Source organism: Lonchura striata, chromosome 23 (assembly GCF_050655825.1).
Source record: "Lonchura striata isolate lonStrDom1 chromosome 23, ASM5065582v1, whole genome shotgun sequence".
In the NCBI taxonomy this organism is placed as follows: Eukaryota; Metazoa; Chordata; class Aves; order Passeriformes; family Estrildidae; genus Lonchura; species Lonchura striata.
Genome location: NC_140725.1, coordinates 6,113,890 through 6,127,964, shown reverse-complemented (window position 1 = coordinate 6,127,964; position 14,075 = coordinate 6,113,890). Strand labels below are relative to the sequence as shown.

General features: G+C 43.0%; 1 protein-coding gene across 2 annotated transcripts in view; it reads right to left on the bottom strand.

The window, feature by feature from the left end:
* Positions 1 to 13,956, bottom strand: part of KDM1A (lysine demethylase 1A) — a 28,059-nt gene extending 14,103 nt beyond the window's left edge. The window contains exons 1-5 of one of the 2 annotated variants that reach the window (XM_021554803.3): positions 13,626 to 13,956; positions 10,558 to 10,723; positions 5,708 to 5,767; positions 1,845 to 1,978; positions 117 to 195 (exon numbers count right to left, since the gene is read on the bottom strand). In XM_021554803.3, the coding sequence (XP_021410478.1) occupies positions 117 to 195; positions 1,845 to 1,978; positions 5,708 to 5,767; positions 10,558 to 10,723; positions 13,626 to 13,910 (724 nt within the window). In that variant the 5' untranslated portion in view covers positions 13,911 to 13,956. The remainder of the gene's footprint in view (positions 1 to 116; positions 196 to 1,844; positions 1,979 to 5,707; positions 5,768 to 10,557; positions 10,724 to 13,625) is intronic. The other variant, XM_085559849.1, reaches the window with a different exon arrangement.
* Between the last annotated feature and the right edge of the window lie 119 nt (positions 13,957 to 14,075).

The window sequence follows — 14,075 nt, the reverse complement described above, 5'->3', positions numbered from 1 at the left end:
ACAACCACCCTTGGAGCTCCACTAACAAAGGACTGAAGCATCTGAAGCAGCTTTTCCTCAAACAAAAGAGAAAGAAAACAGATACATCCATTTTGGCAATGAAAAACTTGACTTACTGTTATAAGGTGCTTCTAATTGTTGGATAGTTGCTTCAAATGTCAGCTGAATCTTTGGGTTATCCAACCAGAGCTGCAGCTGTATTTAAACAAACAAAACACATCACATTAAGCAATACAAAAGATGTGTTTTCCTGGCCTGTGTTTGCTACCAAATACTGTCAGGAGATGAAACTCCCTAAACTTTGGCAGTACAACCCAAGCCACACTGAACTTCACCTTGCAGTGTTCCTTAAGGTGCAATAGAGTCTGTTTGAAATTCTCACACCATTTCAAGTAAAGTAGCACAAAGATGTATGGGGCTGGCAACGTCAGCCAGCATTGCCTTTTTGGCATCAGAGCTCATGTTTTCATAAAAGCTACAGCAGTACTTATCATGTTTATGTCAGGTTTATTTATCTCTGACATTTAATGACCCAATCCATCCTCAACAATATAAGACACGACCATGGACTACACTGACCACACAAACACAAAAAAACACATTTACAGTTCAAAAACTGAGCAGAAGAATTGTCTGTGATATGTTATTAGGTCAATTCATACTAGAAAAGAACTGTTTTCCCAACAGAACTCCTACTTTGTAGCACAGAGGCAGGAGTAAATAAATAATTTTACTGTTCCATGCTTAGGTCTAGGTCATACATAGCTTTTCCACTCCATTTTGCATTCCATAATTAGTAATTTATTTGGGTATTTCTCTAGAGTTGCACTACTGAGCTTCACAGTTCCTTACACATACCAAATTAAAGTGGAAATCCTACAACTATGAAGAATAGGAATGGATAAGAAATAATTTCCTTATAATTTGGCAGGTTATTTGAGGCAAATGGCTAATTAAGAGGCTGCACAGTGCAGTTTGCAGCTCTGCTGAGCACTGGGTTCATAGCAGCTGTTCCATAGTCTCTGCCATTCTTGCTGGAAGAGTTCCTCTCACAAGCCTTTCTCAAACAGGATGACTGCTCAGGAACTTCTCCATGTTCCTCTGTAGTGAATAAAGCCAAAAGACCAGCAGCGCTGCTTTTCCTGCAAATATCTCTTTCCAGTAATTTCTAAGTTTCAGTGGAAGGCTTTTCTGTTTCCAACACATTTGTAAAGGGATTACTCACTGTTCATTTTGTGCAAATTGTTTTCCAAACTTTCTGGCATGCTCTGGCCTGTTTTTACACATCACATAACTTCCCAAAAGTTACAACTTGAGTTAGAGAAAAACATTACAAGAATAGCAGAAGTCATGCTCTTAGCATGAGATGTCCACCACACATAAGTTTTAAATAACTTCTTGAAGTTTTTAAGCACTGGCTGTTACCATGGTCAATGCCCCATGATGTTTCCTGATCATCTTTATTCTGTGAAAAAACTGAATGATGCATAAGGTGTTTTGTCTCTTAACTATGCTAATACAGCAATTTTCAAAATATTTCTTGCTTTCCCACTGTAATTCTTCTAACATTACTTCAGTTCTCCAAAATCCAGGAAAAAACCTTGATCCCTGTTTTGGATGTTGTAAATACACTACAGATTCTTTATGCTGCTCACAGCACTGCTTTGATCAAGAACTGGATAGCACATTTCTTACCAACTTAAGAGCATGACAGGATGCCAGAAATTAAATCCCAGTGCCTCAAAACCAAAAATGGAATCAACTAGACACGGTAACCAAAAAGTCTTGGTAAGGTACACACATTTCCTGCCCTTTTTTCACCAATACTTTTACAACAAACTTACAGTGCGGTTCCTGATGTACAGAAAGACCTTCTGAGTCTGCTGTGGCCCACTGATTATATCAGGGAAGCAGGCAGCTTCTTGAGATGTCATACGGTCATGTGGAAGTCTGCTCTGGAAAGCTGCACCCTCCACACCTACAATAAAAAGACAAGTAGTCTACAGGCACTGCAGAGGAACACTGCCTTTCCCAGCCAGTGCATCCAGCCAGGAGATGATATGGTGGCCAATTTCATGGGATGCTTTCATTTAGTTCTTTTATTGACTTCTGCAAGACATACAAGTTTCCAAATTAACAGTTCTTTGAATTACAGGTATCTAGAGATAATGAAAAAGTTACACTACAGGGGGGATAAAACAAACAAAGTAAACAAAACCCCCCCCAAAAAAACAAAGCCTGAAGAATAAGTTGGGTGGGGGCACATATCAATGCATTATATATTACACACACACACATATATATGTATGAACAATAAAACAGAACTATTTTAGATGCTGTCCTTAATTTATGTGGCTTCCAGTTTCTAACAGAACCAGAAAACTGTTTTAGAATCTGTCCAAAGCCAAAATATCTGTAATATACAAGCACAGCATCTACCATCCCCTCTCACCTGCTTCTCAAAATTTAACTCGCACTGACCTCCTCCAGCTAGAGGAACCCACCTTAAACTCTTATTTTGCATATCTGATATATTTACAGGAGGCAGTGCAAGGAAATACAATCACACTTACGCATTTCCTATGCTCCCTCCCCAAGTGCTGCCTACAAGTAACAGATTTCCTACTGTTCTTTTTAAATGCTCCAAATGTAAAAGACTGAACCCATACAGGAGAACTTTTCTCTATGGAAAGCCTTCATTCATACAGGAACCTGCACTTGTACCAATTCTCACACTGGCAGTGATGTAACTATATTTCTGTACCCTGCCTTCCTCAGTCTGTTATGTTGTAATACAGAAAAAGTGACAAACTAAGACACAGCTGCATCAAGTGCTACAGCACCAGTGCAGAAAGCAAATCCTGCAGGCACAGTGAGCAAAACAAAGTACTGAGATGTGAAATACAGCAAGAAAAATATAAACCTCCCATGTCCTAGAAGTGCCTTTGATCAGGACAGAGGACAAGGCATTCAATCTAGAAAGATAGAAGCCAAATCATCCTAGGGGCAAAAAAACCCCCAAGTAACACAGTATGATTAAGATCACTTCCTGAAACTGGAATTGCTCGAAAGATTACAATAAATAGCAAAGTAAATACAAGCTTGCAGTGTGTTACACTAACCAAGACAACTGTTCAAGAGTCTGAAGCTCATGTACAGCAGTACATGTAACTGTACCAGGGACTGGAGTTCCCTGCTTTTAATTCTGGTGCCACTACACACCCCTTTAATTCCCAAGAATTTTTATTTCCCAAAGATGCTGAAAAACAGTCAAGGAGATGGTTGTGAAACTAACAAAAAAACCAAAACAAAACAAATACCCCCAAAACAAACCAACCAAAAACAAGCACACAAAAAATCCAACCAAACAAATAAAACCCACAACCCCAAAAAAATCCCCAAAATCTAAAACAACAATAACAAAAAAAAACCCCTAAACCAACCAAACAACAAAATACCAACCAAACAAAAACCAACTGACCAAAAAACCCCCACAACCAAAAATTCATCCACAAGTAAAGATCAAAATATCTATGTGATGAGTCAACTGTCTGTAATAATTTACACAGATTTTACAAGAAGAAATTAGTAACAGAAGCTACACAGCATTGCAAATAAAATAAAATTAACCATAGGAGAAGTTGACACACCCACAATGTTTCCTGAAGTAATATTCAGCTATGGAATAGAAACCCATAGCTCCACTATGACTTCAATTTCTCCAGCAACAACCACTGCCCAGCCCTTCTGCTGCCCTTCCACCTAACACTGGCCCAAGTGTGCCAACATCTGTGCAGGAATACACATACTTAACTAGGAAATCTATAAAACTGGGCATGGAAATCAAACCAGTAACCAATTCTCTAATACTTTATTAATGCTAACAATCTTAATTAAGGTTCTAGATGCTCAAGTGCTAGCAGAATGGCCAGTAAAGACCTGAAATGCTGAACCTGACCCCTTGACTCTTACAGGTTTGTGCTAAAAGAAGTGTGCTTCTCCAGGTACCTCCTAAAAAGCCATGTAGTCATTGGACACCAGCAAACTCTCAGATGTGTGGATTTAAGGCAGCTTGGCAGTGTCCTGAAAAGCTTTGGGATTTATTTCTTCTAATTGAGCAGCCAGAGAACACAGCACTACTAACAGTTCTGAAAAGAATTCCCAAGGTGGGTTGAGCTGGGGGGGCTTTTAAGGCCAAATACCTGTCATGGCAATACCAAAAGTTTAAAACTAGAATAAGAGTAGCTCCAGATGTGCACAGGTATTCAGGGGACAAAAAAAGCTAATAATACAACCCACAAGACTGTATCATACAAGATTTTAGAAAAAGCATAGCTATTAATAGCAAAGATAGCATTTTTATTTGGCCAACCACTGGAGGATCTTCTAAGAACTACATTAAACTTACTTCTGCAACTACACAGCTCAAATCTAAATGCATTTGAATTTCAGGCTGACTAAATCTCATTTCACACCCTTACTGCTTGTATTTCATGAAAGCTACACATTACAGGGATTACCAGTTCAAAACTACATGCTTCTCCTTGGAAAGGTACTGCCTAGACTGGGTTATCAGCTCCTCTTCACACATATTTGCACAAACACACCTGCCCATTTCCTGACATCCAGCACTAGCAACTAATTGGCTGAAGTTTTGAGTATATCCTTGCCCACAGAAGAAATCCTGGGGGATGCTGCTCATTTAAAGACTTACTAAAACATCTGCAGATGAACACACTGAATGAAAGGATTTTGGCTGTTGAATTGGACAGTTGTTAGAGCATACTCTCAGCATATAATACAAAATGCAACATAAGCAGAATTTCCAATCAGCCAAAGCCTACCTAAAAATGAAATAGGCAAGGTATCCTTAAACCCAAGAGCCATAATAGCCAGCAGTTCCACGCAAGTGGTAACATCTGTAACAGCATTTGGCTCCCTTACAACAGTAAGGGATGCACTCTTAGACAAGTATCTTGAAGTTCTATTTGCTTCAAAAAGAGCAACTTGCAGGTACAGAATAGATTCTGGAGCCTTTGACTCTTGTTTAAAACCCTAATCCTGAAGTGAGAGCAAAAGTAGCAGAGTTGGAGGAAGATTTTAAGTAGCACTCCAAGTACTTAAGAGTAAAGACACCAATCCTGTGAAGGAAGCAGTGAGTGAGTACTGCCAGCAGCAGTACCAAGGCCAAATGGTGAATGAGATTCCCAATCCAGTCCAGCAAGCAGCAGACTATGAATCTGCCCAGCAGACAATCTCCTGGGCTAGGTGCTGGCACACAGGCCAAACACAAACCCTTTCAAAAGACAAAAAGAAAGGAGCAAAAAGGTACTCCGTGCTATGTTTCTTCAGCAGATTAGAAAAAAGGGTACACTGTTCTAAAGCTCTTTGTGTCAGTCTAGGTGGTACAAAGTGGCTAGGTAAGAAACAGCTTTCTGTATGTTAGACTCCTCTGAACATGGAGAGGAGTGGAGGGATGAGAGATCGGCCTGAGGCATTTCAGCACAGGTTAGCTAGTGCCCTTTTCCACAGTTGTTAGAGACCTCAACTGAAATCTGAATACCCCACATTTTTTAAACAGGTGGGTACACAACTCCTGCACCTCTTGCTAAATTCGGGACAACCACACCCATGCGCACTTGCAAGCATCAATCCCTAACTTGGCGGCTCTTGCTACTCAGTGGCAAGCATCAAACGCCACCCTCACCTGATGCTTGGCCGTCTCCATACCCTCCAGAACTGTCGTCTTGAAGTCCTCCTGCTTGCCCTGTGGAAGGAAAGAGGAGAACTCAGGGACCTTACTCCATAAATTAAATCATACTGGACATAAAGGCCCGGCAGTTGGCGTTTTAGGTATTAAATTTCACCAACTAACTAAACCCATTTTCTGAGAATCCCATCTTCTGGAACCTAGGTTCAGGGCACCAAAAATTTTTGTTCTAAAGTGTTATCCAGGTTACTGGAACGCTTTACATCAGATTTTATGGGAAATAAAGAAGTACACCATATGTAGCATTCCTGGTGGCTAAATACTTATGATCTGGCAGATGGATACCATCAGATTCTATGGATCTCAAACGCTAAGAATTACATAATCTTGGCTTTGGTGCTCCCAGGTCTCCCCACATCCCAAAGAGGTATTTTAAAGCATTTTGAAAAGCCTCTTATGTTCAGGAGAACTTATTTTCCCCCATAAACCCTTCCTTTAAGCTTGATGGTAGAACAATTCTTGAAAGGCTCAGACTACTAATTTGGCTTCAGTACCCTTGATACACCATCAGTGTTCTAACACACCAAGATTGTCTTTGAAGCCAAATACACATCATACCATTGATCAGTGATGTGATCAATACCCAGCACTGAAAGACATCAGTCTTTCAACATTCCCAGTGGTGGAAACACGAGGAAAGGCTAAGCACGCATCTGAAAGATCTGAAGAAGTCTCAGAATTATATTAGCCTGCATCTAAGTCCTAAACAGGACTGCAACACAAGCAGGACCAGAGCGTGTTGAGAAGAGAGATGAGTACAGCTGCAACACCTCACACCCTGCTCACTTCACAGGAGGCAATGACTCTGAGGTGAGCTCATGAGCAATGTTCTTCCACCAGCAGATGTCTGCCTGAAGTCCCATCACCTGCAGAGCTCAGGAAGCCATGGCACACTCCAGAGGTGGCTCAGTGCTGTTCAGCTGGCTCCTGCTGTACCAAAGCTCCTTCAAACCACACACTTCAACAGTCATCAAGTCCAACCCAACATGCACTGAAACACACTGCAAAGGTCACTGGAATGGAACAGCAACTTCCTAGAGCACAACTGTTCAGGTGTAATCTCCAAACAGGTAAGAGCAAGGTCTAACCTGAGGTTAAACACACAATTGTTAATATTCTTTAGAGTCTGGGTGGATAATTTTGCCAGAATGTAATTTAAGGGTCTTAGGGGACACACTAACTGAGAAGAATTTCATCTGAACTACAGATTTAACCCCTAAAGAAAGACACAAGAAGTTAAAAAAATGTTTCCATACTGTGCTAAACTGGATTAAACTAGAATGTCACAACATTAAACATCTACAAATAAAACAAAATAGGAACTGAAACAAGACAGACATTTTCCCTCAGTACAGCAGAGGAGCCATAGTTAGTACTTGTATAAAATCAGTCTGCCAGCCTGGAAACAAAAAAACTTTACAGAGAGACTGTGACAAGTAATTGTATTTTGACAGGCCTCACAAGCCCCAAGTTATGATTCTGTGAATAAACGTATCTGCAACAGCAAGATGTAATTCTTTACTTGATCTACATTGAAAGTACTTCATTTTGCAGGGAACATTTCATGACTTGCTTCCATTCTGGGAGAGACTAACACAATTGAAACCCAAATATTTACAGTCAAGCATAGGCCATTAATTTGCAATAAGAGTTTCACCTGTGCCTTCCAAAAGTTAAGAAATTAAACAGACTCTGACTTTAGTCTATGGCTTTCATAATTCCTGAATAAACACTGACAATGAGCATAGGGGAAAAAATTGCTCTTGGCTTACTTACAGAAGGAAATCAGAATCTTCATCTTCTCATCACTATTACTAATTGTTTGGACATAATTCTAAATGCTACTCAGTCTGAGCAGAGAGGAGTGGAAACAAGGCCTGCTAGTGAAGATTACCTCTCCTTCCCTGGAAGAAAGGTTCTAGCTGAAAAGGAGCTAGCAGCAAGCAAACCACTGATCCCTGCTAACATCAAACTACTGCAGCTCAACAGAATTGTGTGAGAGCAGAATCTGCTCAAAGTCTCAAGGCAATAGAATAACAGAACATGAGCTGAAGAGCAATGAGGAAGAAGGTCCAGAAGAGAATCTACTTCATATAATTATCCACTGTCTCAAAATTAAGAAGAGCTGCACATGAGTATCACAGAGTACTGAATTTATTTAGGAAAACAGACAAGTCAGATAAAATTAAGAGACAAAGTACCACTAAGTCTGACCATTCCCTTGATCTTAATCTTGAGAATATTCAGCTCCTTGGAAAACAGCACCTAAAAATATAGGATTACCACAAAGTAAGAATACTGACAACACTAAAAGGCCAGGAGCTAGTAAAGAAAATCTTCTGTAGTTCTAAAAATGAAAATCCAATTTGGTGAGGAAAAACAAACCCAAGATTTTTAGAGGAAAATAAAACCCAAAAAACCAAAAGAAGCGAGCTCCTTGAGTCTAAAAGGGATACTGACAAACAAGAAAACAAATGTCATCAGTCAGCACTGAAAGGGAGTTTGGAAGCTTTTTGGTATTAGACAATATTCCTCAAGTAAAAAGAGGAGAGATGCTCTCAGAAAATTCCCTTAACCATGAAACACTGTCACACCTTTTAAGACTGCTCTGCAACAGCATGCAGTGTGTCTTGCAAATCCAGATTATAATAGCCAGAACACCTGGAATTCCCCACAGCTGAACACATGAATGGAACCTACTCAAGGAAGACCAGCATTGTGCTGTCACCTTTATGTGACACTCAATAATCCCCTTCACCATAAGCTGTCTGGGGGACAGGCTAATGAAATACCAACACTAGCACCAGGACATTTTTAAATTGCACAATCAGGCTTTTCAGCTCAAAAGCTGTAATGTGACAGCTTTATGCTTCTACTGCATTACCTGCATTTTTTACAGGCTTTAAACACAGAAATGAATTTTTTAAGGTCTGCAGTAAAAATAAATTAACAGTAATAGCCAGGCTAACTAAAAATTTCCTAGATTTTTAGTATGCAATCCTCCACTAGTATTACTGTCCAATTCAGTATTTATTGAACACTTCAATTTTTCCTTCAAAGTGACAGAGAGAGAGAAAACCTCAATTACAAACACTACTTTTATACACAGCAGACTCCATGCCACCTCCTCCTTCTAAGGGGTGGCTGAATTAGAAGTTTCAATGCACTTTTAACAGCCAGCATAAGATGACCTGATGTTCTTGACACCTATATCAATAAAGACAAAATTAGAGAGATCCAGAAATATATATAGTCTCAGAAACCTTTAAAATTACAGCAAGACTAGCTGTGGAATGACAGCTTGAAATCTGTCTTCTTTCTACTTTATTGCTTCATGCATATTCACAGAATTTCTAGGAATAGAAAAACGATATGGTGACCTGAAATCTACCCATTTCTAGGCAGCTAAATAACAGCCTATTTAAAAATTGATTGTATCTAGATGGCTAAATACAGTGCTTGCAAAGTAACTGTTGTGTGTATAAAACAGCATGAATCATCACTGCTGATCTTCCATGCTTCTTCCTTCATGGGACAAAACCTGTTCCACTGTACCTCACCAATTATGCCTCAAACTGATTTCAATAACCATTCTTAGAGACACAAAATGATATTTGAGAGAAATAAAAAAGCATATTAATATTAGCTCTCAAGGATTAAACACAATGTCTAAACTAAATTAAATAGAAAGCTTAAAATATTTGCTTAATTACACCTATTAAAATTCCTTTTTTGCTACATCAGCTACAACTGGGGTGACAGGAGTTTTATCACTGCAAACATTTCTGTCAAGCACATGAGCTACAGTACTCCTGTATCAAGGCAGGAGCCAACAGCTGCAACAAGGAGAGGTTACAATGGCAAATTGTAAGAGATAAAACACACCCACAGCTTTTAATATTTTTTCTGTGACTGAGGGTAGATATCCCCAAGCTAACATCAGTGCTATGTTCTCAAACCTGCCAGCCAGACAGAAAATGTAAGTAACTGAAGACTAACAGTGACTCACATCAGTGATGAACCTGCAAAGATTCAACTGCTAGATTTCAGCTCTTGTCTAACACCAATTAGTATACATATTATCTCATGAAATCTCTTGACTCTGAACTTTGCAAAAGCACCACCTTCTAGGCAGCTGAGTGATTCCAACAGAGCTCACTAATGGTGCCAGCTGTAAAACACAATGGAGGTAAAGAATTGGGTACTGCTACTACCACAAATTTCAAAAGCTGCCTCCTGAACAGGACTGACCAAAAAACATCTCAATGTAAAGTTAAGTTCTCTCTAAGCTAAAAAGGAAAGCACTGAATACTAAAATTTAATACTGAAATTTAAGCAAACAGTATCCAACCAGAACTTAAAACTAGACTCACAGTTTAAAGCCACAGGAATCACAGTAGTTGAAATCTGTTCTTCTGCATAACAACCCCCCAATAAACCCGACCTAACTGAATGCTCATACACAAGCAGGTGTGGCAGCAGGGAGTCAGAGAGGCTATTCTGGTCAACAAGCTTCCAAAGACAAGTCAGTAAGGATCATGAGACCTAGCACAAGAGGTTTGGCTTCATTTGGAATTACATTAATGCATATCCCTATCTTTATCAGGCTGTTCTGTGTTTCTCCCCTCTTTCCACATATGGGGCCAGCAAATAAAACACTGTAGAACAATTATTCAAAACCAGATTGAAACCAGACATGGGATTCATGATGCCGCACCCAGCCCTACCTAATTTATGTGAACAAATCAGGTGAATAATTTCAGAGGAGAAGGTCTCTCTCTACTCACCAGATGGCTCCTCTGGCTCACTTTCATTCTCTTCTTCTGCAGGAGCTGGTGGAGGTGGTGGGGGTAGTTTTTTCTCTTTCTCAGCTTTAGCATTTCTCTCTTCTTCAGAGTAATACTCATCTTCTGACAGGTTTGCAAGACTCTCATCCATCTCTCTATACTCGACCTGTGAAAAGCACAACAGAACATAAACACACTGAAGATGCCTGTAAGTCAGGCTACTAACATTAATGTTGCAAGTAACAAAATTGCTTACAGTTTAAAGAAAAGTCCTGAGTTACCTTGAGTTATGCAGACTCTTATTGCAGATACCATGTTATAAAATGACACAAAGCTTAACAAGTTCCAAATGTTTTTGCCTAAAAAAAAAATCTCCAGCGCCCTGTAGTAGGAGTTTTCATCAAGCCCAGTTTATGTGTGTTATATTATCATTTAACCTCTCAGGTTTTCTTCCCTTCCTTCACATCCCTGCCAAGGGATGAAAAGCAGCTTCTGTGTCCACTTCATGTGCTCAAACTTGAATTTCATCTGCTAAGCACAGATGACCAGAAGTGCACATAAGATTTCCTGCAGAAATCCCACCTGTGCCCTGTATGGTCTGCTGCTTACTGGGAATCTTGTCCTGGTACAGAGGCTCACAGCTGCTTCCTCTCAAGAATGGTCACACTAGTGGCTCAACACAAGAAACAACCCTTCCCCTCATCCCCCTCAGTCTTTTCTGCCATCTATGTCTTGTTCTGTTACTGTTCTCTAGCAAAAATAAATAAAAATATCAGCCAAAAAAGACTCACTCCAACTTGAAGGAACATGGAAACCCCAAGAAATAGTCTGGAAGGGCTGCATCTCATACTGTTAGTCAAGCAAGCTTTAATCCAAAGTAAGAAAGTTCTGTACACCGCTATTGAATTCCCCTAATGACTGGAAAGGAAAAAAACAACTTCTCAAAATGCAGCCATACGAAAAATAAAAAGAAAGCAGCTAGTGATCCTCCAACATCCAACAGATCAGCTTTCACCAGGAAATGACAAAGACAATTCTGGATATCTCACCAAAAGAAAAAATCTTTCACAGTACAGTTCAGCCACTAAAAACGAGCAATAATTGGCAGAATTCAAGGTAGCTTTGGGAAGCCTGTGTACAGGAAACCCTGGATTCTTTAAGATACTAATATAATCCATTATTTGCTATCTTTTATGTATTTACATTCCACAATGTCCAGCATATTCAGTGTTTCACAGTGTTGCACCTGCAGGACCTCCTGTGAACCCCCACTCTGAAGCAAGTAGTGGTGACCACTCAGCACATCTGTACATTACCAGGGGTATCTGAAGCCACACACAGTTTCCTTCTGTCCAAAGACCCTTCAAAATCTCCCATTCCCTTTGAGCTGCACAACTTTTGAAGAAAACTGAGTTCAATTAAACATCCTAAGCTCTTCCCTAGATTTATTTTTAACCTAGATACCCTCCCAAACTAAGTTCACACCACAAACATTCATGGGAAGGTCACCTCATGCTGGCCTGAGTGCTCAAGGGGACAGATGGTGTCACAAGAGACAAACAGCCTTTGCAGATGGGTACTGTCAGTGCAAACACCACCAGCACACAACCACATAAAGCACTAATTCCTACTAGAAGGAATGCTGCCTCTGAAGATCACAGAATGGTTTGCATTGGAAGGGACATTCAAACCCATCTCATTCCACCTTTCACTAGACCAGGGTGCTCCAAGCCCTGTCCAAACATGTCCATGAACACTTCCAGGGATGAGGCAGCCACAGCTTCTCTGAGCAACATGTGCCAGGGCCTCAACACCCTCATTGCAAAAAATGCCTTCCTTATGTCCAGTCTACACCCACCTTATTTTGTTTTAAAAGATGCACCAGACTGACCAACCCAACAGATGCTATGTGTGAAGGACAAGTTCAGTCATCACATCACACAACAGCTTTGAAGAGCCACATTCAATGCCACAGGACAAGACAGTTCCAAAAAGTAATTTCAGCTTCCATGTCAAACACCCCAACCCAGGGCACATTAAAGATCTTCACTATCTTCTAAAACAAGGTTTCCAAGAAAAGGTTTCACAAAAAAAAAGGTTATGCTCTTATATATTCAGAACAACAGATGACAATTACATACTACAGACCCAAACTACTGGAGACCTTTACAGCTGTTAAGAGTTCATTGTTAAATCCCACCCTTACAGAGCTTTGACTCAGCTCTCCAACAGCAATAAATGGAAGGTGAAGAACAGTGGACTGAGCACAGCCATCACCTTCACAACCCTGCAAAGACAGCATCACCCCGTGCACATGAGCCTGGAGAAGCTGCACCCATATACCACAGCAACACAAGAATTTACTGATAAAATGTAAGCTCCCGAGCGCTTAAATGCACTGCCATGGACCTGGGGTGTTTTTACTGCTCGATATCCAGTCAGAAACCGCAGAAAGTTCCTGAACAGCTGCAGAAAGCCCTCCTTTATGACAGGGCACGAGTTCTCCCCAGAGCCCACGAAAGTGAGGTGGAACAGGGGATCCCGATCTTAATCTTAAGCCAATGTGGCTTCCTGCGCGCCCGCGTGTTCGTGTCCTTCGCACTCACGGCACCGGAGCCCTCGGTCCCGGACACGCTCCCCGCCCCCTTCGGCAGGGCCCGGTCCGGGCTGAGCCCCCGGCAGGGCCGGGACGTTCTAGGGAAGGGCTGGCCGAGCGGGACCGGGACCGGGACCGGGACCGGGACTCCCCGAGGAAGGGCCGGCCGAGCGGGACTGGGACCGGGACTCCCCGAGGAAGGGCCGGCCGACGGGACCGGGACCGGGACCAGGACCGGGACTCCCCGAGGAAGGGCCGGCCGACGGGACCGGGACCGGGACCAGGACCGGGACTCCCCGAGGAAGGGCCGGCCGACGGGACCGGGACTCCCCGAGGAAGGGCCGGCCGACGGGACCGGGACTCCCCGAGGAAGGGCCGGCCGACAGGACCGGGGCCGGACCGCCCCTGCCGGCCCGAGCGCGTCGCGCACAAGGCGCCGGCGGGGCCCACAAGCGGGCCGCCCCACACCTACTTTGGCTCGCTTGCGGCGGCTGGTCCTGCGGCCCTCGGGGGTCTCGGCGATGCCGGTGGTTTCGGCGCCGGGCGCAGGGGTGGCCCCGACGGCCGACGGCTCGGACGCACCGCCCGGCGGCGAGGCCCGCGGCGGCTCCTTCTTGCGGGGCGTGCGCTCCGAAGCCCCGCCGCTATCCGAAGAGGAGCCCAGCGCCCCGGCGGCGGCGGGCGGGGGCACCGGCGCCTCCGGCCCGGCCTCGCCGCCCGCCGCCGCCTCCGCGCCCTTCTTGCCGCCCGCCAGCATCGCCCCCGCCGCACAAAGGAGCGCGCGGGGCCGCGGCGCCGCCACACGTCACATCCGGGCCCGCCGCCGGCGGCAGGGGGCGCTGCGGGCCCGCGGGCGGCTCCTGCGCCGCGGCGCCCCCTGCCGCTCGCGGGATGTCCTGGCAGCCGCGCCCGGCCCGCGCCG